Source organism: Vipera ursinii, assembly GCF_947247035.1.
Source record: "Vipera ursinii genome assembly, chromosome: 1".
In the NCBI taxonomy this organism is placed as follows: Eukaryota; Metazoa; Chordata; class Lepidosauria; order Squamata; family Viperidae; genus Vipera; species Vipera ursinii.
The window spans coordinates 64,532,277-64,559,338 of NC_139512.1; the positions used below are offsets into that span (position 1 = coordinate 64,532,277).

Genomic DNA, 27,062 nt, shown 5'->3' on the forward strand with positions numbered 1-27,062 from the left:
CAGTCTGTAGGGCAAGAATGAACCAAACATACCTCTTTGGAAAATAGTCCATTTGTCCTATATATAATGGGGGAAATGGGTATTGTGAAATAAGGAAATACGTGTTCATAACAAAACCCGTGTATAAGGAACACTTAAGTTTTAGTTTTTACATAAGCTGGCACAAAAATAACCCTTTAATTTCAGTTTAGCACAGATCCATAGGATCACATATATGCAAAAAGGCAGTCTTCTCTCATCATATTGAACTTCTTTGACTAGAAATCCATTTTGGGGAAGATGCTGACTTTATTGTTTCTGCTCACTTTTCGTTCTGATTTACCCTTGGGTTGCTTTGTCTGGATCAGCTCCTCTGGTGTATTTCCTAAAGGAGGCAGAAGTCGTTTCTTACCATTCCGGTTTTCAGATAGCCACTGTGGTGGCAACTCAAAAGGTCCAAAGCCCAGTTGCGTAGAATACTTTTCTTTGGCCAATTCGGCTTCTGTAGAGAAAGCTGGTGCTATTTGTGCAGCAGAATCTGCAACTGCGGGACAAACAGACCTCTGGATTTGGGCTTGTCCTACATCTAAGCTGGTTGTGGGCATCTCCTCCTGTTGGTATTCATTAGGGTCCACAGATTTAGCTTCATTTTCATCCTCTGTGGGCTTGAAAATTTGCTGCTGCCCAATGTGAAACATTTCTAGGAGTTGGCTGCCAGAACGAGCATGAGTTTCCAGATTGGCCTCCCCAGCACCCCCAGAACTGATTATGTTCCTCCGACTATACCTTCGGTGTAATTGCAGTATCGTCCCTACTAAACATTTCCGTACAGATTTGTTAATGGTCAGGAAGAGGAGTGGGTTGGCCAGCAGTGATATTTTAGGCAACCAGATAGCAGTGAGAAGCAAGTATACAGAGGTATCAGAAGAATCCAGGACAGCATGATAAACCACCATAGTCATATAGGGAATACTGCAGAAAATGAAAATCATAACCATAGAGAGCAGCATGACATGAAGTTCAGATTCTCTCTGGGAGGCATAAGGAATAGAGATTGTATTTTGAGGGGTTCTTAAGGCAGCTATAATGACTTTTTTCTTCTGGCTGGCGCTCAGTGCCTTGCGGATGAGGATCATAAAGAGAAATACCACAGTCACTGGTAAAACCACAGTGGTAAGGTTGTAAGTGATAACATATGCTAAATGGCCAACAGAGTAACTCCAGGGCCCGGTACACGTAGATATAGCATATATGTCTGACACATGGGTCACAGCAAAGACTGGAATGCTGGCCACCACCGCATGAGCCCAAATATAGATCACCAGATCTCGTGATTTGGCATCTGATATCTTTCTTTGCAGTGGGTATAAGACTGCATAGTACCTATCCAAAAAACAGAGGAGAGAGCAGAAATATCTATAAGGGATACAGAAATGCCATTCCTTCTTATTCTATCAAATAGACTCCATCTCCCAATAGTTAAATATACAGAATGCTATTCCTTATCCTATTATGTAGATTAAACTTGAACTATTATCAGAGATGCTAGGATTTAAGATGTTTCAATGTTAGATCTAGTACAAATAGTCCTCGACTTACGACCACAATAGAGTTCAAAATTTATGTTGCTAAGCGAGACATTTTTAAAGTGAGTTTTGCCCCGTTTTACAACTTTTCTTGTCACAGTTATTAAGTCAATTATTGCAGTTGTTAAGTTAGTAACTCAGTTATTAAGTGAATCAGACTTCAGTGAATCTGACTTCCCCCTTGGCTTTGCTAAGTCTGAAAGTTGCAAAAGCTGATCACATGACCTCAGGACACTACAACCACCATAAATACAGACCAATTGCCAAGCATCCAAATGTGACCATGGGAATGCTGCAACAGTCATTTTTCTCAGTGCTGTCATAACTTTGAGTGGCCACTAAACTAAAGGTTGTAAGTCAAGGAGTTATACTGTATACACTTTTTAGCCACTAATGTAACCCTATATAAAATAATGACAAATGCAACTTATATTAATTTGTATCAAAAATGGGATTAGAATTTACCCTGAAACTCCTATTTTTCTATATTATCTCATAATTTCTTTGTTCCAAACTGGTTTGTAAATAGAATTGGATTAACCATGTTTCTTAGCATGTAGCAGTTCCAGCCAAACTGCACAATTCATTAATGCACGTGAAAGATTGCTACATTAGAAAAAGAGTAGATTTGCTAAAATACCTAAACATAGCATGTGACCTGAAAATTCCACTATGGTACTCAATAACTCAGTTCACAGGTTACATTAAAACATAATACAGTTTCTTCCTTTGGTCTTAGCATAAGACCATTGTTATTTATAACCGATAGAGTATGATTTAATCTTAGCTTAGCTAGCTGTGACTTATTCAATAAATTATTAGAAGTCAACCTATCCAGCATCAGCTTTGCTAGTAATGGGAGCTAATGAATAGATAAAACCAGTATTATTTAGCTAGTGAAAAATCAATATAGAACTTCTGTCATGTCCTTCAATATTATTAGAGATTCCAAGACAGTAAGATTGAGTCCTAGAATCCATAATATGTTTTGCTAAGTACTTTAAAAAGAAGTGTGATTATCTTCCTTTCTTCTGTGGGTGATAGATACACAAAGAAAATTATTTTTTTTAGTGGATCAGGAATATTAGAAAAAAGCCAGTCAGGTTAAATTAGCAAGGATTTAAAAATTGTGTATGCAATATTTTTATTTTTAATTTTGTTTTTTAAAAAATATTAAGTTGAGAGGGAAATAAGACAAACAAAAAACAGAAAAATACAACAGAGGAAAGGTATTTTAACAGATTTGTCCATGTTAAACTTCAAAGATAACCTGTGAGTAATCATAGTGTCTTACCGATCCAGAGCAATGACAGGAAAGCTGAGAATGGTCACTGAGCAGAAGACCTTATGCAAGAATTTGATGACTTTACAGAAGATCATGGTGTAGACCCATCCACAGCAGTGTGGACTGGTACTGAGAACAATGTCAAAAGGCACACAGACAAGGCTGGCACAGATCCCAGAACAGGCCAGGTTCTTAATAAATCGATTAGTTACTGACTTAAAAACTGATGTCCTGCATGTCGACCACAAGACCACCACATTTCCTGGATGAACAGAAACAAAAATCAAACTATGAAAATTAAGAAAGGCATGTGTAATGATCCAGTTAATTCTTTCATTTTATTCAGCAAGCAGCACTACAGTTTAATTCAGACATAATTGTATACCTTGCTATCTTTCTCAGAATAGGATCACGTTTAATCCTGTAGATATTTACCCAGAATTAAGCGCTGCTCATTGCTCACCCTAGGAGTAATGATGTTTCCTAGTAGGAATATAGGATTTCAGCATGAGTTATAATTTCAATAAAAATATGTTCCATAAATGTCCTAATTTCTGGATAAAGTGGCAGTTAATGTAACACATAGATCAGTTTAATATTAACTGTACTTGGTGCATCTCATTCCATACATTCCTATTTAATTAATGTGTATGCGACCTGGCTCTCAGCATCTTTCAACATCTTACAACATCTTGTTAAAAAAAATGAAAACAAGAAATAGCATAAAACAGAAAAGAACAAGGATGGCAGAGACAACAGACCCAGGTAGAAACAAAAAAAAAGAGGCGGGGGGAGTGAGGCTTCAATTATGCTCACTACACGCGGTGGCTCAGTGGGTTAGGACGCTGAGCTTGTCGATCAGAAGGTTGGCAGTTTGGCGGGTCGAATCCCGAGTGCCGCATAACAGAGTGAGCGCCTGTTACTCGTCCCAGCTTCTGCCAACCTAGCAGTTCGAAAGCACGTAAAAATGCAAGTAGAAAAATAGGGACCACTACGGTGGGAAGGTAACAACGTTCTGTGCGCCTTTGGCGTCTAGTCATGCCGGCCACATGACCACGGAGACATCCTCGGACAAGTGCTGGCTCTTCGGCTTTGAAACGGAGATGAGCACCGGCCGCTAGAGTTGGAAACGACTAACACACATGTGCGGGGAAAACTTTACCTTTACCTTTACCTTTACAGGCCTAAAGCCCTCCAAAACACCAGAAAGGTTGGGGGCTGTTTGAATTTCAGGAGGATCCTCATTCCAGAGAAGGTGCATTTCCATGATCCAGAAAGATGGCATGGTTTAACTCTTGGAAGCCAGAGTGGATGGAACCCTATCAGATTATCTGCCCAATAAGAATGGAGTTCCCTTGTGAGTCCTTGCTTCCTCTCAGTTCACATTACAACCCATCCTTTGCACTACAGCCAGGCTCTTTTTTGACATAGATTGGCACTTTCTCCTAGGAGCCCTGTGCCCAGGAACTCAAACATTTTTTTCAGGTGGATAAACCAGTTGTTTTATGCACCTATCCCAAACCCACCACACTTTAATGGAGAGCCATTTGTGGCTGCTTTTCCTGCTGGCAGGCAACACTTGATTGGAAGAGAAATGAAGACCGAAATTCACTGATTGCTTTCCTTTAGCTGTTCCATATTAAAACCATAAAGTATATCCACTGTTGGTCTGAATACTGAGGCAGAGTAAGGACCAGTAAGGAGGCAGTTTGGTTTATTCTAGCCTATTTTTTTCTGCTGTCTCATTGACAAGAAGAAAATACTTTAATGCAGTGATCTGGCCATGCCCTGGGTAAAAAGAAAAAAGAAAAAGACAAATCACCACTATACATTTCAAATCATGGCTTATTAGGAGCCAGTTAAATTATGTATCTATTTTTCTTTGCATTTTATTATCTTGTTGTCAAATCATTTATGAGTTTTTCTTTTCAATATGTGCTATATTTTTTCAATTTATTCAAATGGGGGGTGGGGGGAGTGGAGTTGTATGTTGTGGATTTTTAATGCTGCAAGTGACCCAGAGTCTCCATATGTGAGATTGGCATCTCTCTCTGTGTGTGTATGTGTGTGTGTGTGTGTGTGTGTGTGTGCGCGTGCGTGTGCATGTGTGTGTGAGAGATGCAGCAGTTATTTTCTCTGGATCATTTGTGTATTACATTATATTACATCAGCTGTGGTCTTCTTGATTGAATTGTCTGTAAAGGTTTACCTTATTAGATTTATTCTATCCAATAATATGCTCATTTTAGGCTGAATCATACCTTTAGATAACATGGGAAAACATTCTTGAATAGTCATTTTACCTATCCTTTTTCATAAAAATAACTGCTATATATGAGATTATTGGCCTAAAAAACTTTGGAAATTATTATCATGTTAGAGGAGCATTTTTGATGGCGATAATTGGTAGTTATGATTTATTTTTCTTTTAGACAAATGGGACCAATGTGAAAGCAGGATTTTGGATAATTCAGTAGAACTTTACTATCTCAAATAAACATGGTTCCAAAGGAATATTAAACCAAAATGATTTTTTTCCTAAATGTAATGTTACAAAGCATGCAAAAATGATTTGATAAAATTTTGAAATACTTGTGTATTAATGGAGATTTTTTTAAAGAATTTCACAGTGGAAATATATTATGGGTTATTTTGGGGTTGCTGCTTTTTTTGCCTCCTTGCACTGTTCTTCATGATAAGTATAAATATTTGAAATTGCTTGGCATTAGGGCAAAGCACTGTTAGTACAGGTAAGGAAAACAATCCTAATACAACAGCGCTAATTTGGGGGAAGTACAAGAGACTGAAACACAATATGGTGAAAAAAGCTTTAGCAAAGGTTTATATGAAGTGAAGTTTCTCTTAAGTCAATGAGTTCTCTTAAGTGTCCAAGTTGTCACATAGATATTTTACAAAACCAAGGGGTATTTTTCCCCCTTTTCATTTGGGCTCTTCCCTACAAAGATCACATTATTTTAAAAAGCTGGTCACAAGAGTCAGGAAAGCTAAGCTCATTAAAACCTCACAGATTTCAGCAGGAGACAAAGGAAGTACAAGCAGATGTTTGCTAATTCATAATTAAATCTTTCCTATGCTCAGCGACTTATTCTCATATAAGTGCGCAGAAGACTGCAGCCTTAAAATGCTTAACTCTGGAGAGATCTTCTGAATGATTAAAGCAAGCTCTGCCAATATATTATTTTCTCCCCAGCTCACTCTGCCCATTAAGTTTATGGTACTCGCCTATTAGCAACAGCTTCAAAGGGGAGCAAACAACATAGGCTACTCTACGGTTACCATAGCAACAATAATCTCATGAAGCTAAAATCATTTTCTTTGGCTAAATCGTTAACTATGACTCAATCATTTTGGCTTTATGTCTAGCATGACAAATGAGAACCTAGTGCCAGTTCTGAAGCAACGTGACTTGTTCAGGGATTTTTCCCCCCTTATTTGAACCAAAGAACTCCGACATATTCACAAATACACGATATGTTGTTTATTGACCTTGACAGGTAGTTTAAGATTATTTAGTTAAATTTAGTTGTACATGAAGATTGCTTGAAAGTAAAGAATGTGGGCATGTTTACCTCTTCCCTGAGACTAGTAGAGTAGTCCTTGATGGAAGAATACTAAATAAGAAAAAAGAAGTTCCCCATCTCTTCCCCAGCATAGAAATAATCAGACCTGACTACTCATTACCTGTTGCCTTTGTGTCAAGAGTGTTTCCAAATCCTAAGCATAAATGATTTCTCAGAAATGTATGAAAGCTTATTGGGGATCATTGTCTGTTTTGGATCGCTAAATGGAAATTAAGAGATCCAGACTGTGTGCACATTCTGTCTAAAGTAGTATTTTTTAAACTTAGTAATGTTGGCGGGGGAATTCTGGGAACTGAAGTTAAAGTTATCTTAAAGTTGCCAGGTTTGAAAAATACTGGGCAAGAGATACTAATTCGTGTAAATTGGTAGAAATTATGCAATTTATGGAAGCCGAGTGATCTGGAGTTTTCAATCTAAGGTTCTAGGTAATCCAACAGTATATAGACAGAGTCAAAGGGAGGGAAGTTTAATTTAGTGGTTCCGAAACAGGGAATAAGCAATTTCTAATTGCTTGTTTGTGAATCAGAGATCTACTATGGGACTGCCAAGATGCTAATGTATAACAAAGTCTGTGTGTGTGGGAAGGAGTGATAATAAAGTTACTCAACAGTGGAGAAATTGGGTCAAACAGTTTAAGAACCACTGGTTTATAGAATCAGGCCCCATACAAAAGTTTGAAATTCATTGTTACAAATGAAATTTTAAAACGTCATCAGCATGTAATAATAGTTCTAATTTCTGTTGTGTTGAAAATATCTTCCATATGTCTAATAAATAATGTCAATTATTCCAGCGCCGAATAAAAAAACAAGAGGAAATAAAGAATATTCTTGATGAGTTTCACAAGACAATATGATGGTTGAAGAAATAATTCAATTTTTATTAAGACCAACAAATAAAGTGGAGAATCATATATTAATCCAAGTAGTAAAAATTTATTTTAAATAAAACTGGATTTTAAAAAATCTCTACTGGAATATATACACATATTCCTCAACCAAAAGGACCATCACTGCAGGTACCATCTTTTTCCTGTACCCAGAATCTCAGTGAGTAATCTAATATCATCAGAAGATTTGTGACTTTCTATAAAACCAATTTGTGCCAGAACCATGGTATAATTATCTACTTATATAATTTTCCTTAAAGGGTTTTAAGGAAGGAAGATAAAATATAGTCTAAACAAATATAACATAAGAAAAAGAAAGAAATTAAAGAGAAAGGGGGAAAAAGTAAAGTAGAAAAGAAAATGATACAAAGAATTAGCTTCCAATCTTCTTCACAGCAGTAAGTACAAATATAAATTTATCTCCTCTAAAATTACATCATGACTCTCTTATATCCATCATCAAAACCATAAATCACATTATTATTATTTTTCATTTTAATGCAAAAAGTTCATAAGGGGTTTCCAATCAACAATAAATGTAGCTGCTGTCTTTTCTCTGATCAAATTTAGCCATCTCAGCAACTTCCATCACCTTCACCAACCATTCCTCCATTGTGGGTAGTGCTGAATCTTTCCATCTTAGTTTATACAATAATCTCACTGCAGCTATCATGTACAAAATCAAACTTTTTTCCAACTATTTATCCATAAATCTCCAAAGAAAAACCTCTAATCTCAATTGTATATTAATCTTCAAAATCCGCTGAATCAATATATATGAGTTTTTCAGGGTTTTTTACACATCCACCAAACATGATAAATTGTCCCTTCTTTTGTTCACACTTCCAATATGAATTTGAAGTGCCCTTATACATTCTAGACAATTTCTCTGGTGACATACCAAAGCTGTGCTGGAAGCATAATGGGATAATAGCAATATCGAGCAAGCGTTTGCCGGTGTATTAGGCTAATAAAGGACTTTTAAGGTAAACAATGCCTCAGAGTCACTTGAAAAGCCCATATGTCGGAAACTTGACAACTAGACTTATACACCGCTTCACAGCCCTCTCTAAGCAGTTTACAGTCAGCATAGTGCCCCCAACAATATGGGTTCTCGTTTTACCGACCTCAGAAGGATGGAAGGCTGAGTCAACCTTGAGTTGATGAGAATCGAACTGCCGAACTGCAGCAGGCAGCAGAAGTAGCCTGCAGTACTGCATTCTAACCACTGCACTACCAGGGTAATATCAGTTATCTCTGTGCAAGATTCGCTGTCAAAATTTTTGTATTAATATTTTACAAGGAAATTGGGTGATACTTTGCAGTCAGCCACTGTGATTTTGAAGTAAATATCCTGTTGATAGCCAGTTTTTTTGTACTGCAAAGTATAAATGCAAAAAAAATGGCATTAAGCTTGGCACCAAGAAAATATTTTAAAATGCATCATTACTGATCTCTAATAACACTGGGGCAAAGAATTCAATATATAGCTACTAAGTGGAATATCTACCTGAAGCAGGAGCTTTTCTGTTCTTGTAGATTTAATATCTATAATTTGTTCAAGAAAAGATTGCAGCTAAGAAGTTTCATAAAAATTGAATAACTTCTTCCTTGGTTTCATTTTACCCACTATTATACAGGTCAAGAATAAAAATAAAATATATAGATTTATTTAATTAGATTCATTATGTGCATTACCCTGAGTGTTCTTAGATTGTTGCAGCTGTTACAGCTAAGATGCAAGTAATTTTATTAGTCCTTCACTGTGCTTCCAATATCTTTGCTTTATTTAATTTGGTGAATATTCTACAGCAAGTGTAATGAGAGAATTATGTTTTTATTTAGCTCTCATAAAAGCTAATGTTTAGACCTCTTCTTAATAAGCCTAATCTGGATTCATCAGAGATACAAAATAATGGGCCAGTCTATAACCTTGAATAATTGGATAATGTGATTGAGAGTGAATAATGTCTTAGCTTTAGGCAAGCTAGAAGAAACAGATTTTTTTGACCCATGTCAAGCTGATTTCAGGAAACAAAACCTTGGTAAATCTGATAGCTGATCTAGCAACCTGAAATTAAGGAGAAACTTCCTAACAGTGAGAACAATTAACCAGTGGAATAGCTTGCTTTTATATGTTGTGGGTGCTTCATCACTGGAGGTTTTTAAGAAGAGACTGGACAGTCATTTGTCTGAAATGGTATCAGGTCTCCTGCTTGAGCAGATGGTTGGATTAGAAGACCACCAAGGTCCCTTCCAGCTCTATTCTGATTGATTGATTGATTGATTGATTGATTGATTGATCCATCTATACAAGGGGCTGACTAAGGAGCATGCTTCTGTTTTTTTTCCTTGATTCTCATGACTTTTGAAACCATTGAGCAAGATACCAGTTAGATCACCTAAGCAATTTGGGAATGGCTTTGTAATTAGTCTTTATCTCTTATGTATTCAAATGTATCTTGTAGGCAAACCTATCCCCTGAAATGGCTCATATGATATCCCTCTGGGCTCTATTTTGTCTCTAATGCTTTTTAAATATTTTAAATAATATTTCAATAAAACCATTGAAGGAGATACTCAGGGGATCTCCAGAAAGAGGATAGTTCCCTTGAACACCTGCCTACAATCAATAAAGGAATATAGTAATTGGTATTTTATTTTATTGGTAGTGGTATACTGACCAAGGAAGATAATTAAGAGGAGGTGTTCTATTGTGTAGTGGGTTCTGGAACGCAGGAAAAACACCAGGCCGATGAGTACAGCATAGGGGTTCTTTATTGGTGGTAGAAACTATACTGGGGAAATAGGGGTTACCTGTACTTATTTATTTATTTATTTATTTATTTATTTATTTATTTATTTATTTATTAAATTTATTATTTAAAAACATTGGACACAGTACCAGCGAGCTGACAAATCTTTTTGTCTGCAATGTTCAAATATATATATATATACATGTATATATGTACATCAAAAATACACTTAAATACACTTAAATTACAAATCGGTGAAATAACACAATATTTAAACCAGTGAGCTAGTCTGTAAAACCTAATAGAGACCTTTCTTTTTATCCATCCAAAGATACAATTTGTTCCAAATTCTATAATAGTCTGATTGATCTTTATTCTTTAGTTCCAAAGTTAATTTGTCCATTTCAGCGCAGTCCCAAATTTTCCTAATAACCTCTTTTTCTCCTGGGATCTCATTCTTTTTCCATTTTTGCGCAAATGATATTCTAGCTGCTGTGATAATATGAATCATTAAATATAGCACATCTTTAGAATATTTCTCTTTCGTAATTCCCAACAAGAAGAGTTCTGGACTAAACTCAATATCTTGTTTCAATATTTCTTTCAACCAAATCCAAATCATTCTCCAAAATTTTTGTGTTTTACTGCAAGACCACCACGTGTGGAAGTATGTGCCTATCTCTTCAGAGCACTTCCAACATTTGGGAGATGCTGTTGTATACATTTTTGCTAGACGGGCTGGGGGAAGATGCCATCGGTAAAACATTTTAAATAAATTTTCTTTATACGATGAGGCCAGTGTTATCCTTTTGTTTCTATCCCAAATTGTTTGCCAAGTACCTAAGTCAATGTTATGTCCTAAATTGTTAGCCCAGATCAACATGGGGTCTTTCACTTGCTCTTCAAACAGCTTATATCCCAAAAGCAATTTATATACTGTAAATTCCTTATTTGTTTAGAGTCTGGTCCCAATAATATTTTGTCCAATGCTGTTTCAGAGGTATATATCCCCCATTCATTTTTATCCTTCCTAAATCTCGATTGGATTTGTAAGTAGGCCCACCAATCGAGTTTTATACCTTGTAATTCTAGTTCATTCCTAAGTTTCAATTCCCCCTCCTCATTCAGAATATCCTTGTATGAGATTATGTTACCCAAATCAAATAGATTTGGGTAAACAATCGCTTCCAGGGTGGATAGCCAGACCGGTATTTTAGTGTAATTGTGAGATCTAATTTTTTTCCAAGTATTAAGTAACGCTTGCCTGATCCGATGTTTTTGAAAATGTGAGAAAAGACCTTGTTTCTCCGTCCAAAGGAAAGCATGCCAACCATATTGCAAATCGTGACCCTCTAAAGTTAATAGTCTTCTATTTCTCAAGATTACCCATTCTCTAATCCAACTCAGAGCCGCGGCATGGTAATATAATTCCCAGTCTGGCAATCCAAAACCCCCATTTTCCTTCGTGTCCTGTAAATATTTCAATTTAATTCTTGGTTTTTTCCCCTGCCAAACAAAATTTAATGATAATTTATTCAAATTTCGAAAAAATTTAGGATCAAGTTGTATTGGGATATTCTGAAACAGAAACAGGATTTTAGGCAAAATATTCATCTTAATGACAGCAATTCTTCCCAATAATGAGAGTTTTAGATTTCCCCATCTTTCCAGATCACCTTTTATTTGATTCACTACATTATCATAATTATCTTTTTTGAGTGAGGTGCATCTAGCCGTAATGTTAATCCCTAGATATTTTATTTTCTTGACTATTTCTATATCCATGATTCCGGCCAGATTTTCTTTTTGTTTATTGGTCATATTTTTAACAATCATCTTGGTCTTATTTCTATTTATTCGCAGTCCGGCAACCTCGCAATATTTAGATAGTTCTTCCAATAGATTTGGTCCCGTCTGACATGGATCCTCCATAATAAAAACCAGATCGTCCGCGAAAGCTTGAAGTTTAAAGGTTTCCTTTTTAATGGTTAATCCTTTTATCTTTGGGTCGTTTCTTATAATTCTCGTTAATACTTCAAGAGTCAATATAAACAGCAATGGTGATAAAGGGCAGCCTTGCCGTGTTCCCTTTTGAATTTGAAACTTCCTAGATGCTTCCCAATTAATGATTATTTTTGCTTCCTGGTTGTCATAAATTGCCCTAATTATATTTATAAATTTTGCACCCATATTCATAAAGCTAAGCTGTTGGCGCAAAAAAGACCATTTAACATTATCAAATGCCTTTTGGGCGTCTAAAAAAAGTAATGCCATCTGTTGGCCACTATGTAATTCATAGTACTCCAACGTATCTAATATTATTCTAATGTTGTGCTTAATGTGTCTCTTAGCGAGAAAACCATTCTGATCAGCGTGTATGAAATCATTCAGAAATTGTTTCAATCGTTCCGCTATAATTGATGTAAATATCTTATAGTCCGAATTAAGAAGTGATATGGGTCTATAATTTTGGATTAATGTATGGTCCGTGTTATCTTTCGGGATAAGGGTTATGTTTGCCTCCGACCAAGATTTAGGCGTTCTTGCGCCTTCTAATACTGCGTTAAATACCTCCACTAGGGGTTGTGCTAAGGTATTTTGTAGTTCTTTATAAATTTCTGATGGGAGACCGTCGGGGCCCGATGCTTTATTATTCTTTTGTGCATTAATAGCTTTTATCACCTCAGATAGCCGAATTTCCTCGTTTAGCATATTTCTGGTATCTTCTGTGACCTTGGGTAGTTTGGCTTTTTGAAAATATTCCTCCATTTTCTCCACACTTGCCTGGCTATCTTCTTTGTATAAATGCTCATAAAATTCCTGGGCTATGATTTTTTTTTTCTTCCTGGTGGAATATTCTCCCTTCCTCATCTCGTAGTTCGCGAATCCAGTTTTTCCCCTTTTGTTTTCCCAATTTATATGCGAGCCAACGGCCCGGTTTATTTGCATTTTCAAAAAAAATTTGTTTCGTGTTTCTCAATTGTTGTGCTAATTTCTCTTTGTCTAAAATGTTAAGCTTGTGTTTAATCAGATCCATAGATTGCTTAATATTCTCTTTTTGTGGATCTTGTTGGAGTATAACTTCTAAACTCTTGTATTCCCCTTCTAATCTTTCTCGTTGTTGTCTTTTCCCCTTATTTTTGTATATCATGTATGCCCTCGCCACCCCTCTCATCATTGCCTTGGCTGTATCCCAATTGTTTTGTACTGAGGTGTCTATAGCTTTATTTTCCTTAAAGAAAAAACTTAGTTCTCTCTCCATCTTAGATTTGAATTCATCTTCTTTTAAAATTGCTCTTTGTAGCGTCCATCTGGGTATTTTTTTGGAACCTTTCCAGTTAAGTTTAATAGGATTGTGATCTGCCCAAGTACCTGTCGCTATATGCACCTCGTCTATTTCAGAACTAATTTCTTTCGTCATCCATACCATGTCTATTCTAGACCATGAGTTATGTCGATTGGAGTAATATGTATATTGTCTAGCCTTACGATTTCTTTCCCTCCAGACATCTTGGATATTTAGGTCATTAGCCAAGTTGAGAAAAGATCTCGGTAGAGTTCTTCTCTTCTTTTTCCTAAGCGTCTTTCCCATATAATCCAAATTTATATCTAGGATAGCATTAAAGTCTCCTATTAAACAAATCTCCTCATAATCAATGCTACATATCTTATTGTGAAGTGTTTTTAAAAATTGTTCTTGGTTATGGTTTGGGGCATATATCTCTACCATCATGACCTTCCTGTGATTTATTACAACCTCGACTATCAGTATTCTACCCTCTTTATCGTTATAAATTTGTTTTGCAATCAATTTTGGGTTTACATATAGTGCCACTCCTCTCTTTTTCTTGTGTCGGTCTAAGGAAACGAATAGGTTCCCTATTCTTGGTTGTACTAACAAATATTTTTGTTGTTCCTTTATATGGACTTCTTGTATTGCCACGATATCCAATTGTTGGTGAATAAGCCTATTAAAAAAAATTCTGCCTTTTCACTGGCGAATTCAGTCCATTAATATTCACAGACATGATACTACACTCACCTCCCTTCATCTTACTTATTTCTGGTTTTTGTGGATCTCGTAATTCGGGGCTCTCTCTCTTCCTTGTCTCTGGCTCCATGTTTCTCTGTTAACTCTCCAGATTTGTTCCTTCTATCCTCTGTTGCTAAGACCTTCCCATCCATTGCCACTCGTATTATATCTCTTTCTCTTACCTCCCTTCCATCTTGATCTTCTAAATCTACTTCCTCTTGGCTGTGGAAGTGGAGTTTGTAAAAATCTTCTGCCTTCTCTATCGTGTCCAGTCTATGCCTTCTATCCTGCCACGTAACTAGGATACCCTCTGGGGTTAGCCATCTAAAGTTTACATTTTCCCTTATTAATTTAGATGTTAAGAAATGATAGCCACGTCTCAGATCCCTCATCCTTTTAGGTATCTGTTTAAGGATAGTAATTGGTTGGCCCCGAAATTCTAATGGTTCCTCTCTAGATCTATGCAGAAGCTCATCCCGAATTGATTTTTTAACTAGCCTTACATGTACTTCTTTTGGGAGGTTGTGCCTTCTCGCATAATTAGTTTGAACCCTATATGTTTCATCAATTTCCGCCAACATTTCCTCCTTCCCTACACCGAGTGCCTTTGCCATCAGTTCTGCCATCATGACCAACAAATCTTCCCCTCTTTTTTCTTGAACGTTTTGGAAGCGTAGATAATGAGCAGCCTTTTCTGCTTCCAGAAAAATGACTGTTGTCTCTAACTCCTTATTAGCCTGAAGAAGTGTTTCATTTAAATCATCTACTCTCTTTTCCTCTTTTTCCATTCTAGCTTCCATATCTTGAAGTCTTTGTTCGTTTTTGACTAATTGTTGTTGAATCCCTTCAAATTTATCATCTATCGCTTGGATTTTCCCCTTTAATTCACCAGTGTCATTTCTTATTTGGCCTATTTCTCTCTTCATCTCCTCATGGTTTTTGGCCATTACCTCGTGTAGGTTTTGCAAGAGGGCATGTAGATCTTTAAAAGAATTCGAGTTAGATCTTTCCCTTTGCAGCATATCCTCTATAGATTTCTGATTGGAGGGACTTGAGACCATCCCTTGTCCCTGTGCTGCCGCCTTTTTGCCAGCGCTAGGCTTAGTTGCTCCCGAAATACTTGTCATGTTTTCCCGGTTGTAACACGCGTTTTATCAATATGTAATACCCTGAGTCTTATATAAACCTTTTAACTCTATGACAAAAAGTATATAGAACAGTTACCACCAGATACTTATTACCAACTAAGCAATTTATATAATAGAATTCTATAATATATATGTCTGGATATATTCAAAGTCACGTTCTTTTTTTTTTCCGTTTCCGGCGCAGAAATTGACACCTTTTCCTTCTTCCTCTACTGTCAAAGACCAGTAGGTGTCCCACTAAACAAACCTCCAATTACTAAATTGCTATATCAAATGGCCGCCCGTGACAAGTAGAGTAGAATTTCAAAAGTTTCAAAAGTTCAAAATTTACCAGGATAGACCAGAATAGACCAAGCTGATCGCTTTCCACGCCCGACAATCCAGAGTTCAGTCTCTAAGGCTCCAAGCTCAGACTTTGACCTGTTGTAGTTTATCTCCAGCTAGTATGCAGTCATATAGTCTTCGAATTTCTTTTCCTTGCTGTTTTTGCCAAACGCCTCCCTCGAGACTTCTATCGCCGCTTATTCCCTCTCCGTGAGGCACCCACTTCAAACCAGTACCTCTTTCTCAAGCGCTTCCTATTAGATATTCGGATATACTCTCCGTCAGCTTCGCTCTACCGTTGTCCCGCTGCTTACGTGCTAGCTCCGTCCCTCTGTCAGATCTTCATGTCGGCCATTACTGGCCTCCTTCTCCCCGGTTCGCTCGCATCAGACTTTCTCCGGATCTCCAACACGAACCGCCGCTCATGAAGGTTCTCCGGGCTGCCTGCAACTTCGGATGTCCCTACAGGACCTCCTGAAGCTCCGAAAAGCCCCCGCGAACACTGGGTGAGAGGTTGTGCGTGGAGAGAACTCCGTTCACACAGCCGCCCGCTCTGACAGCTGGCTCCGCCCCCCCGGGTTACCTGTACCTTTATATACCTGGCCAGGTACGCTCTCAGCCAATCAGTTTAAACCTTAGTTTCCCGCCGAAAACTAACCGGCCACAGAAGTTTCGGTACAGCGCCACCTGGTGGTATCAGCTATGCTGCGGCTTGCTGTATCTCTTAAACCCCCATACATAACATGTTCCATGAATCCTGAACCTCAGCAATGTCACTTGAACAACCAGCAGTTTGATGTAGATCAAATGTTTTCTTTCACCTAGTTTTTGAAAGCGCTGCCTTCTGAAGACAGAGCATCAGAAGATAGAGAGGTATAGAAAGACTTGGCTATTGTAAGAGACAGAGCTACCAGGCAGAAGATGTTGATATTTATGGGCTCAGCAGTATCACAATGTAATAACAATTATTTTTCTATGTCTAGCATACATAGCCCCAAAAACTTCTTATAATTCATCTTCTGTTTTGACATCTCTCACCTGCTCTTTCTAATGTTATCCTTCTTGTGAGTGTGCTTGAATACATGCTTAATTTGAATTAAATTTATGAGTAAAAGATTAGTTTGATGGATTTATTGGGGCAATAATGTAGATATGAACAACTGTTCACCTGCCTCTACATTCAGAATATTATATCCTTTTAGTTCACCTTCCTATCTACTGATTTGAGTAATGAATTTTATCAACATTACCAGCTGATATTTCTGTTGAGCATCCACATTAAAAAGTTTAGAATAAAATTAGTTGGAATAGATCTGGAAGGGACCTTGGAGGTCTTCTAGTCCAGCCCCTTGCTCAAGCAGGAGAAGCTATACCATCTCAGACAAGTGACTGTCTGGTTTCTTCTTAAAACCTCCAGTGATAGAGCACCCACAATTTCTGAAGGCAAGCTGTTCCACTGGTTAATTGTCCTCATTGTTAGGAAGTTTCTCCTTAATTTCAGGTTGCTTCTCTCTTTGGTCAGTTTCCAACGATTGTCCTGTCCTCTGGAGCTTTGGTGAATAATGTGACCCCTTCTTTTTTGTGGCAGCCCCTCAAATACTGGAATACTGCTATCATGTTGCCCCTGTTTCTTCTTTTCTTTAGACTAGCCAAACCCAAGTCCTGAAGCCGTTCTTCATATGTTTTAGTCTCCAGGCCTTTGAGCATTTTAATTGCTCTTCTCTGAAGTTTTCCCAAAGTCACAACATCTTGGTTGCAGTATTCCAGGTGTGGTCTTGCTCTATTAATCCCAGGAAAGCTTATAAAAATAGAACAGATTACAAGTAAACACATTATTATTTGTACACTAAAATCATAACGCTCTTAGGACCTGGGTAAGCTACTCTGGTGAGGAAATCCCATAAAAAGGATACCATATCTCCATTGAAAAATATGTTTCTTAGCAATTATAAAACATTTCCCTAAAGAAAGCAAAGCAAACTCGTGACCGTTCCAGTTGTTGCTCATATAATAATGTATAGATAAACTATAGGTAGGCCTCAGTTTATGACCACAGTTGGGTCTGGAATCTTGGTCACTGAGCAAAGCAGTCGAAGACATCATGTAACCACTTTGCTCAATGACTGCAATCCTGGCACTTTGTTAAGCAGACGAAGTCTGTGATAAGGATTGTGAGGGTAGCTCATGGGGATGGGGGAGGCACTGGAAGGCCTGTTGCAGGCTACAGGGCCCCCAGCGCATAGAAACCTGCTACAGCCTTGGAGGTCTTGGCTGCTCCCTGTGTGACAAGCCAGGGAGGCTTCAGACATGTATAGGGCCCATCAGCTCAAGCAAATTGCTGCATTTATCTTTGTGTTTTTTTCTGCAGCTACTTTTCTGCACCCAACCTATTGTGCAATTTAGAGAAGGCATCTTCCAAATGATCACCAGAATATCACCCCTTCTTGTGAATATACCTATCCATCTATGAATAATCACAATAGCAAGAATAGCACCTGCTGTCATTGTCTGCTGATAGGTCTTAGGTACTTGAGCTACTGTATTTTTAAACAGAGGTTCCAGTCTAGGTTAGGAAATTTACAGCCATAGAAGAAGGATTGGGTGGAACAATTGGGGGGGTGTTACTTTCTCCCACTTCACTGAGCATCCCCCCATTAAACTGATAAGCATTCTAACCTTCTTCTTCATTAATAAAAATAAAAACTGAACATTGTCATATCCAATGCATTATTGCAGTCCAACCTGATAGGGAGATATTGCTAAAAACTCTTTAAGCATGCATGTTGAGCACCTATTTATCCATGTAATTATCATGTCCAATCTACACTGAATTAGAATGTTATGACATACCTTGTCAAATTGTTTCCTGAAATCAGGATATATTGCTTTTAAAGCATCCCATAATTTACTATGTAAATAGATAACAATAAAAAACATCAGTATAGTCTAATAATAGTTTTCTCTTGACAATTTGGTGATTTCTAGTAATCACTAAATAGTTTTTAAAGTGCTTACAAATCACTCCATTTATAATCCTGCTACAGTGCTCTCCAGCATATTAATGTCAGACATACCAGTTTGCTAATTCCCTCAATTTTTCAACTTTTTAAAAATAAGGTTAACATATGCTGTTCTCTAGACATCTGGCATTTAATCCATTCTTCTGGGGTTCTCAAAATTAACACATAAGGTTTTAGCCAAACCAATTGCCAGTTCCTTCAAAACCCTAAAATGCTACTGATCTGGATCTTGAGTTTCAAAATAATTCAAAACATTCCCTAACTATGCTTTTGTTAATTTCAAGTTTTAAAAGGTATTTCTTCATTCTGTTCCTCATAATCTGGGACACATTACCTTTCCTTGGAATAAAAAGTTATCTGAAACAGGAATAGATTAGCTCTATCTTTTCTTTGTTACCCATTAAACACTTTAATTTCACTGAAAATCTGGTATTCTAATTCTATTCTCTAAGGACTTATATGTTGATACTAGTATCAATTCATTCTTGAGTTTTAGCTCTTTTAACACTCTCCCTACAGTACTCTGTCCCTATATGTTTGGTGTGCTATTAAATAGGCTTTTTAGAATACAAACTATGAATTCAGTTTATTTAGGCCTCCAAGCCCGAATTTACCAGATGTTTTAGATTTTATTGACATGCCACTTCAAAACCTATAGTCTGTCATGCAGCGCCTGTAAAGTTTCCCGATAACTGTTGCAATATATTTTGTTGGGGCTTTGTGCTGTGTACGTATGATGTGTTTGAACACCTCAGCTCACCAAGTGTGCTGGAAATGTGGATAGACCGTCTTTTGAATCTCAGTGGACCTATTGAAGGAGTAAAAATGAAACAGGCACAGGATTGGCATGATGTGAAGAAGAGGATAAAAGAAGACGGTTTTTCTCCCACTACCAAATAACGTGATCAAATGTAACCCTCTTGATCCTTGATGACATGCAATTGTAATACATTTATTTATTGATTGATTGATTGATGGGATTTATATCCCGCCCTATCTCCCGAAGGACTCAGGGCGGCTAACAACAAAACATATAATAAGTACAGAAATCAAGATGAAAATAAAATTGAAATCATCTGTGCAATAAATTAAAATTAAAGATTTAAAAAAATTAAAAATTCTAAATATAATTAATTAAAATGCCTGTCAGTCCAGGTCAGCCTGGTAGAACAGGAGTGTTTTGAAGTATACTTGGGTCCTTACAAAGAGGAAGGAGGGAGTAAAATACATCTAGTTCATCCTCTCTATTCAGATGTCTAAATTCTGAAAATAAATGGGGAATCTACAATCAGCTTCTAGCAAAGCCCAATTTCTGTGAGACAGAATTAAAGATATCATAATGGGCAACCTTTTGTACATAGTGAGGTCAGTCTATAATTTTTTTGTTATGTTACTCTGCTCGATGCTCTATCTTCAGAAATCTAATTTAAAATTGATCTACCCAAAAAGGAGTACCAATGGTTGTTGCCTGCCATCTGCAAGGTCTTGATATTATACCTGTGAAACTCACAAAACATAACGTACTGCGCTCAGGAGGCCCTAGAAAAGAGAACAAAAAGTCCTTAAGATTAAAAGAAAACTGAGGATCAGCATGCTGTTCCTTGTGAAGCTGTAGGTGTTGTTTTATAGTTTATTTCGCACTTCTTCACAGCTTTGTAAGTTTGGATAGCTGCCTACAATGCCTTTGGAAATCTGAAAAGGCAATTAATCTGAATTCCAAGCCCGGAACAAACTGTTATGCCTGCTGCTCAGCAAATTAAAGGTGAATGAGAAATGGCAGTAGGACTGAGTAGTAAATGACCATTAGAAGGATTGATTTGAAGGCAATGTGCCAGTTAACAAGGAAGGCACCAGTTAAGTGCCTTGCATTTGTGTGAAACCTCAGTTAGATAACCCAAAGGTGATGCTGGAGAAGTCTGATTAACACTTCTCTTTAAAACAAACGAACACACTCAAATGCATGAGGACGTGAGATAGCTTCAGCAATCTGTATTTATTATATGTTATTGTTGTTAGCCGCCCTGAGTCCTTCGGGAGATAGGGCGGGATATAAGTCCCATAAATAAATAAATAAATAAATAAAATCAAAGGAAGACAATTCTTTTGCTATAAAATTTTCTTGATTTAAGCCAGCAGTTGTCACAAACCAAACTGTTACTTATCCTGTAGGGAGAAGTTAAGATACTATGTAAATACACGTATTTCATATCTTGTATATCATGAGGGAGACCACCTAGATTAGGAAATTTGCACTGGGGGAACAAGAATTAATCCCAATTCATAAAGCAAAAGAGAAAAAAGAACTTTTCTGCGGTTCTCGGGGGCTGGCTGGGGAATACTGAGAGTTGATGTCCATGCATCTTAAAGTTGCCAAGGCTAAGAAACACTGGGTTCAATGATCTATGACTGTCCACTGCTATTAGTGGGAGCAATCCCATGGTCACCAAGTTGATCCTCAGCCAGACCATTAATATTGCTTGCCAGATTTTGGCTTGTATTCTGGGGAGCCAGCTTCTTAGTTTAATGCCTCACTGCATATGCATTTGGATATCATAAAGAGGGCTCTTAAATATTTGCAGTTTATTTTCATGTTTTAATCTTCACAATTGCTTATCCAAAGGTAGTGCGTTGTCCTATTATTTTGGTTAAAAAATCAAGGGTCTATTTATCTGCAGATGGGCTTATACATGGGGTAAAGTACATGGATATACTTTAGAAAAGTATTACCATATATGTTTGGATTCTGCTTATGAAGTGTCTTTTGATGAAAAATGATCAATATTATTTAGTGTGATTAAAGTCACACTATATATGCAACTTTCTAACCATAGCCATAAAAATGATATGGCTGAACATAAAATAGACAGTTTTGTGCTAGAGATAGAAATTTTAAGTTTAAAAAGTGGGATTTCACAGGTCATGTTCTACAGCTGCTTTATCTCCTAGAAACTTGTTATGGAAGAACCCAACCATGCTGAATCCCTGACCATTGGTGTCTCCTGTTTTCCCTTGACAGTTACTCAGATGTCCCAGCTTGCAGCTTCTTTTTTACTCTAGGAAGTGCACAAAAAGTCCTGAAAGCTTCTAGCAACAACTAAGATACCCTGAGAATGAAAGTCAATATATGTTTTATAGACAGGACCGTGATTGTTCATGTACCTTCATCCAATCATTGGCTGATTCAATGAAAAGCCGTTATTGGCAAAAAAAAAACAACCCCCAAAAGTACCAGCATCGGCCAGTGACTGCCAGTTTCTATCCTGTCAGTAAATGCATAATACAAGATGGAAAAACTAAGTGCATTCAGAGTCATTATTGCCTCTTTATGTTCAGATGAACACTATTATTATTCCCCGTGATGTCACTCTCCATTTTTCCCCTGCAGTCTGTTTTTGGTTAAACGGATGTCAAGGTAATCAAGCAACCTAAAATTCTGCAGAATTCTTTTTATTAATTCAAATTTAAATTGTTTCTTCTTTCTGTTTGACTTTGAGCACATCGCTTTTGCCAGAAACTCAGCTGCTTACATGTGGCTTACTTTCTTTAGTCCCTGTAGCCCTCATGATAATTTTTTCAATCTATAAATTGTGGAAAATGACCAATTTGGGATGGATCAATCCACAAAATGATGCAAAATAGGTATGCTAAGCATTAAATATGCTTTAATTAGCTATTTTGCAACTAAAACTGATCTCAGAACCCAAAGGGCTGCAAACATTCAGCTCATGCCTCTCTAGACACACTACAATCCACAAACTGCATCCCCTCCTCCTCCAGCAGAAACATATTTTCAATACTCAGCATAAAACATGTTTTAACCTATACCAACCTGACCTGGGCTTCAAAACCTGATCTGAGATTTGATATAAAAATGCTCTGAATTTCTTTTCAGAGTTATATATAGCCATTTTCCATTTGTGTATGGTCAAAGGAAAAAATGGCCATGTTTAGAATAAAGACCACATTTATCCTAACCCCATTTAATTATTTTTATAAATTAATTCCTTTGTACATTCACTGTATCCTATTTATCCTTTCCAGTTTATTTTGCTTTATTAATTCAATATAAAGCCAAACAAAAATAAGCAATATACAGTACAAATTATGGAGAAAGAAAAAGAAACCAACTAAAATAAGAAACAGTATATAGGACATATTTGCACAGATACATTCTCTCTCGCACACGCACACACATACACACGTCAATAAATGATAACCATATTTTATTATATCAATCCACAGCTAATCTATGTCAATTCAGTATGTAATTTGTTCGTAAGTTGCTAATAACATCAGCTCTGTATAGATGCTATTCAATGGTATGCAAAGATGAAGTTATCTCAGATTATTCAATTTCCTCATTTAAGAATGATGTGCAGTTTGGAGGTTCTCTTGGACTCTCAGTTCTTACTGGAAGAAGAGATGGCAGCTGTGATCAAGACGGCCTTTGCACGGATCTAGCTAGTGCGTCAACTGAGCCCCTTCATGGATAACTGGCCATTTGACTATTCATGCCCTCTTCATCTACAAGTCAAGACTTCTTTATATAACTCAAAATCAATTCAGTGTCAAGTCTTTTAGTGCAGAGTAGGGGAGACACCAACTGGGCAAAATGATACAAAAGCTCAGTAAACAATGCTCACAGCCATTCATGTGGGCTGCAGAATGGATTTAACATATCCAGCCTCAAAATGGCTTACAGTCTTAGAAGGATGGCTCCTCTTTATAGACGATTACTGTCTGTGCCAAAAATGTCACTGTCTGTTTCTATTCTGCATCAGTTTGACTTGCATTTTACTTTTTTTTATATTTGTGGTTTCATTTGATTTGCATTTTATTCTTCATGCTGTATTTTGTACTTAATTATTAATTTGCTCCAGCTCAAGTCGTTATAGATTATTAATTTCTTGCTAATTCTAAAGGAAACACTCTGATTCTTTGATTCTGCTTGCGTTACATGTATCAATGAAAATTTGTTTACTTGGAAAAGACTGATGAATGTAGGATACTTGGATTTAATTCCCCAAAATTCCTTTTCAGCCATTATTTAAAGTTCCTTCGGTGTAAATGTTGCAGAGAGGTCTTAAATCTGAATGCCCTCCTGAGAGGTGAGGTAACACGTAGGCCTCAGATTACCCAATTATCATCTACCATATAATTGGCAAACACTATCTACACTTGAGTATAAAGATAGGAAACCTAGTTAAAAGCACAAAAAAATTGCCTTACTTCAGACAAAAGGCAAGAATACAAGGATGTCTATGGAGATTCTCAATCATCCAGATCATGTAATGCCATGTAATAAATAAATAAATAAACCTTTATTGTCAAAGTACAACATGTGTACATTGAGATTAGCTGAGCCTCCCCCCCGTGCTCTCTCCCCCCAACACACAGTGACAACAAACCCTCCATCCCACCACACCATGTGAACCAACTACACCACACACCGGCCTCCCAAGTCAATTCTGCATAAGATTATGTCCCATTTAAAAGCCTAACAGCCCACGGATAAAAGCTATTTTTCAGCCTGTTGGTACGGCTGGCTATATTCCTATATCTCCTACCGGATGGTAGGAGAGTAAAGAGATACCGTCCAGGATGCGAGTCATCCCTGAGAATCTTCCTCACTCTTCCAAGGCAACGAGCCCTGGCGATGTCATCCAGTGGTGTCAGGGAACAGCCCACAATGTCTTGTGCTGTGCTCACTACCCTCTGTAATACTTTCCTGTCCGCGGCTGTCAGACCAGCATACCAAACCACAATACCATACTTAATGCCATGTATTCTTCCAAAGGTGCTTTTCCAAAAGGCAACAAAACTGAAGAAACTTCCTAGAGGAGAAGTGAAATGTTTTCAAAGAAAGGAAAAAAGAACCTCAAGAAAGTCCAGTTGCCTTTTGGAAAAAAAAAATCACCTTTGGAAGAATACATGGCATTACATATTTTTATGCATAACATCCTATGGTAGAAAATGCTACACAATCACCCAGATATTTTTAAACAATTAAATCCAGAAATTTTCTACGGACTCATGTATTCTTCCATATTCCTGTTCATTCAAACAATCCCCCTTTTCTTCTTTTTTAAAAATTTTGGTATTCATAGTATTACAGGGTTGGATTCATTACAGTCCAAAAAGTACTTTTTCAAAAAGCAACTGGACTTTGTTTTTTTTTCCTTGAAGATGTTTTGCTTCTCATCCAAGAAGCTTCTTCAGTTCTGACTAAAGAACTGAAGCTTCTTGGATGAGAAGCTTCTTGGATGAGAAGCAAAATATCTTCAAGAAAAATAACATCCAGTTGCCTTTTGGAAAAGCACCTTTGGGACAACCATGACCTTGATGACTGGGACAACCATGGGACAACCATGACCTTGGGACAACCATGACCTTGATGACTGAGAGATAGAGATTCATTACAGTGTTATATGTTCATCAGCAAAGTTAGTCCACATTACAGTTTGCAAATTGATTTCTAATCATGGTTGCAAGTTGAATTGTTTTATTATATTTCTACATCTTGTGTAACAAGGAATAATTCAGGGCAGTTACCTTTTATAAAATACCAGTGAACCTCATGTAACATTAACTTAGATCCAGTTCAGAGCAGAGACGAAGCATACCAGCCACAGGAGGCAATAAGATATGTAAAAGTTCAGTAAGCAAAATAACCTGGAAGCATCACAAAGCAGAAAACTTTCTTGAAAACACAGAGATAACACTATATAAAACACAAAATGTGACACTATGATAAACATACCTAACGGTTGTTTTTTTTTAAAAAAAAATCACACACAAATAAAAATAATATAGTGATACGACTAGGAACTCTATGACTCACAAATGTACTTCCATAATACTAGAAGCCACAATCTTTTGATCTAATAAGAAAGCACTGGATATGAGCAGAGAATTACAACTGCAGTTGCCTGAGCTTCAGAGATGCTCGAAGAAAACAGCAGGAGATTTTCCTCTAAACTCCAGGTATCTCCAAAAAGTATGCAGGTAGGAACTCTTTGTCTAAACGTGCCTAGCCATTTAATTTAAAAATTAAACAGTATTAAAAGGAATTACTTAGAAAGAACTTTGACAAAAGAATCATCTGTATTAATAGCCTCCGTGAGGTTAAATGACCAAACCATTTGTTATCTAAGACAACAATCAACTAATCAATAAGTAGTGATTCTTACTAAACTTGGTGTAGTAATTTTAGTATCAAATAAGCATATTTTAAAAGTCATATATTAAGATATCAAACTTTTCTACCTCCAATTGAGAGAAAAAAGCTAGAACCCGCAGCCTTTCTTTTGGGTTATGTTTTCTATTAGAAATTCAGTAAAATCCTCAACTATTTTTCTTTTTGAATAATCCCTTAATTAATATCCCAATAAGATTGGCTGGAATGTTTTCATTATGCTTACTTTCTAATAAGTAAACATAAAGGTTAGTAACATCCAAACATGAACACCACAGAATTCTTCAGATGTTCATCCCACATATCTGCATACAAGAAGATTGGATTGGGAATTATGGAATATAATTACATATAGATTTTCCAGGGACTTAAATATAATTCACACAAATAGAAAAACACAGAGAGATCATTTCTGCAGAAAGGTAGCAATCCTGAACACGTGATCCACAGAGTTGGCTTCAACCAAGGAGAGAACTAATTCGAGTTTGTGATTTCCCTGTCTAGAACAAGTGATCATGACAATATGGGATGCTGCGGAAGACTCTCATTATGCAACTGGCCTGCCACTGGAAAAGTTTTGCAGATGCATAGAATGTGAACAAGGAGCAGAAGCAGTGCATTGATAGGGAACTCCTATAACAAACTGCTATAGCTCTTTATAAAGCTTTCTAAATAACTATGGACAAGCCCTTATCTCTCATCCCTATTCAGAAAAAAAAAGACTTAGGTTACCATCCTGCATAGAGTTTAGCTGGGTAATTTCCTTTGCCTTTATTAGAAATAGGCCAGCTGTGCAGAAGATAGCAGCCTCTGATGGCCAAAGCACAGCATATTGTCATCTAGGAAGCAGCATCATATTGAACTGTGCTATGTGTAAATCTGCTAAATGATCTTCTTTCTCCTCCTTCTGTGTGTTACCTCCTGTAGACCTCAGCCCATAGCCCTTGGAACAGTCAGTCCTGTAAACAAGACCACTTCAGAGGAGGGAGGAAAAAAAAAACCACCCTGCAACTGTGTTTACTTACCTAGCAGAGAACCTATTAAGATGACAACCTGCATAACGGTAGTAAAATGTCGATATGTTTGTTCTTCCCTATATGCCTCGTATTCTGACGTCCCGACCGCGTGGGCGCTTCGGTTGATTCCCACGATCTGAGGAGCCCCGGATGCGTCCAAGCTTTTGACAGCCTGAAAGGGAGCGCGCTCGCTCGCGTTGGCTGAAGCCCAGCTTGCATTGTAGCCCAT

At 37.2% G+C, this 27,062-nt stretch overlaps 1 protein-coding gene across 1 annotated transcript; it reads right to left on the bottom strand.

Moving 5' to 3' along the window:
• Window positions 1-257: 257 nt before the first annotated feature.
• Window positions 258-27,062, bottom strand: GPR176 (G protein-coupled receptor 176; the record flags this gene model as incomplete). The annotated part of the gene is made up of 3 exons (XM_083354882.1): window positions 258-1,362; window positions 2,860-3,112; window positions 26,843-27,062. 3 exons carry the CDS (start codon window positions 27,060-27,062, stop codon window positions 258-260), a joined length of 1,578 nt encoding a protein of 525 aa, XP_083211008.1.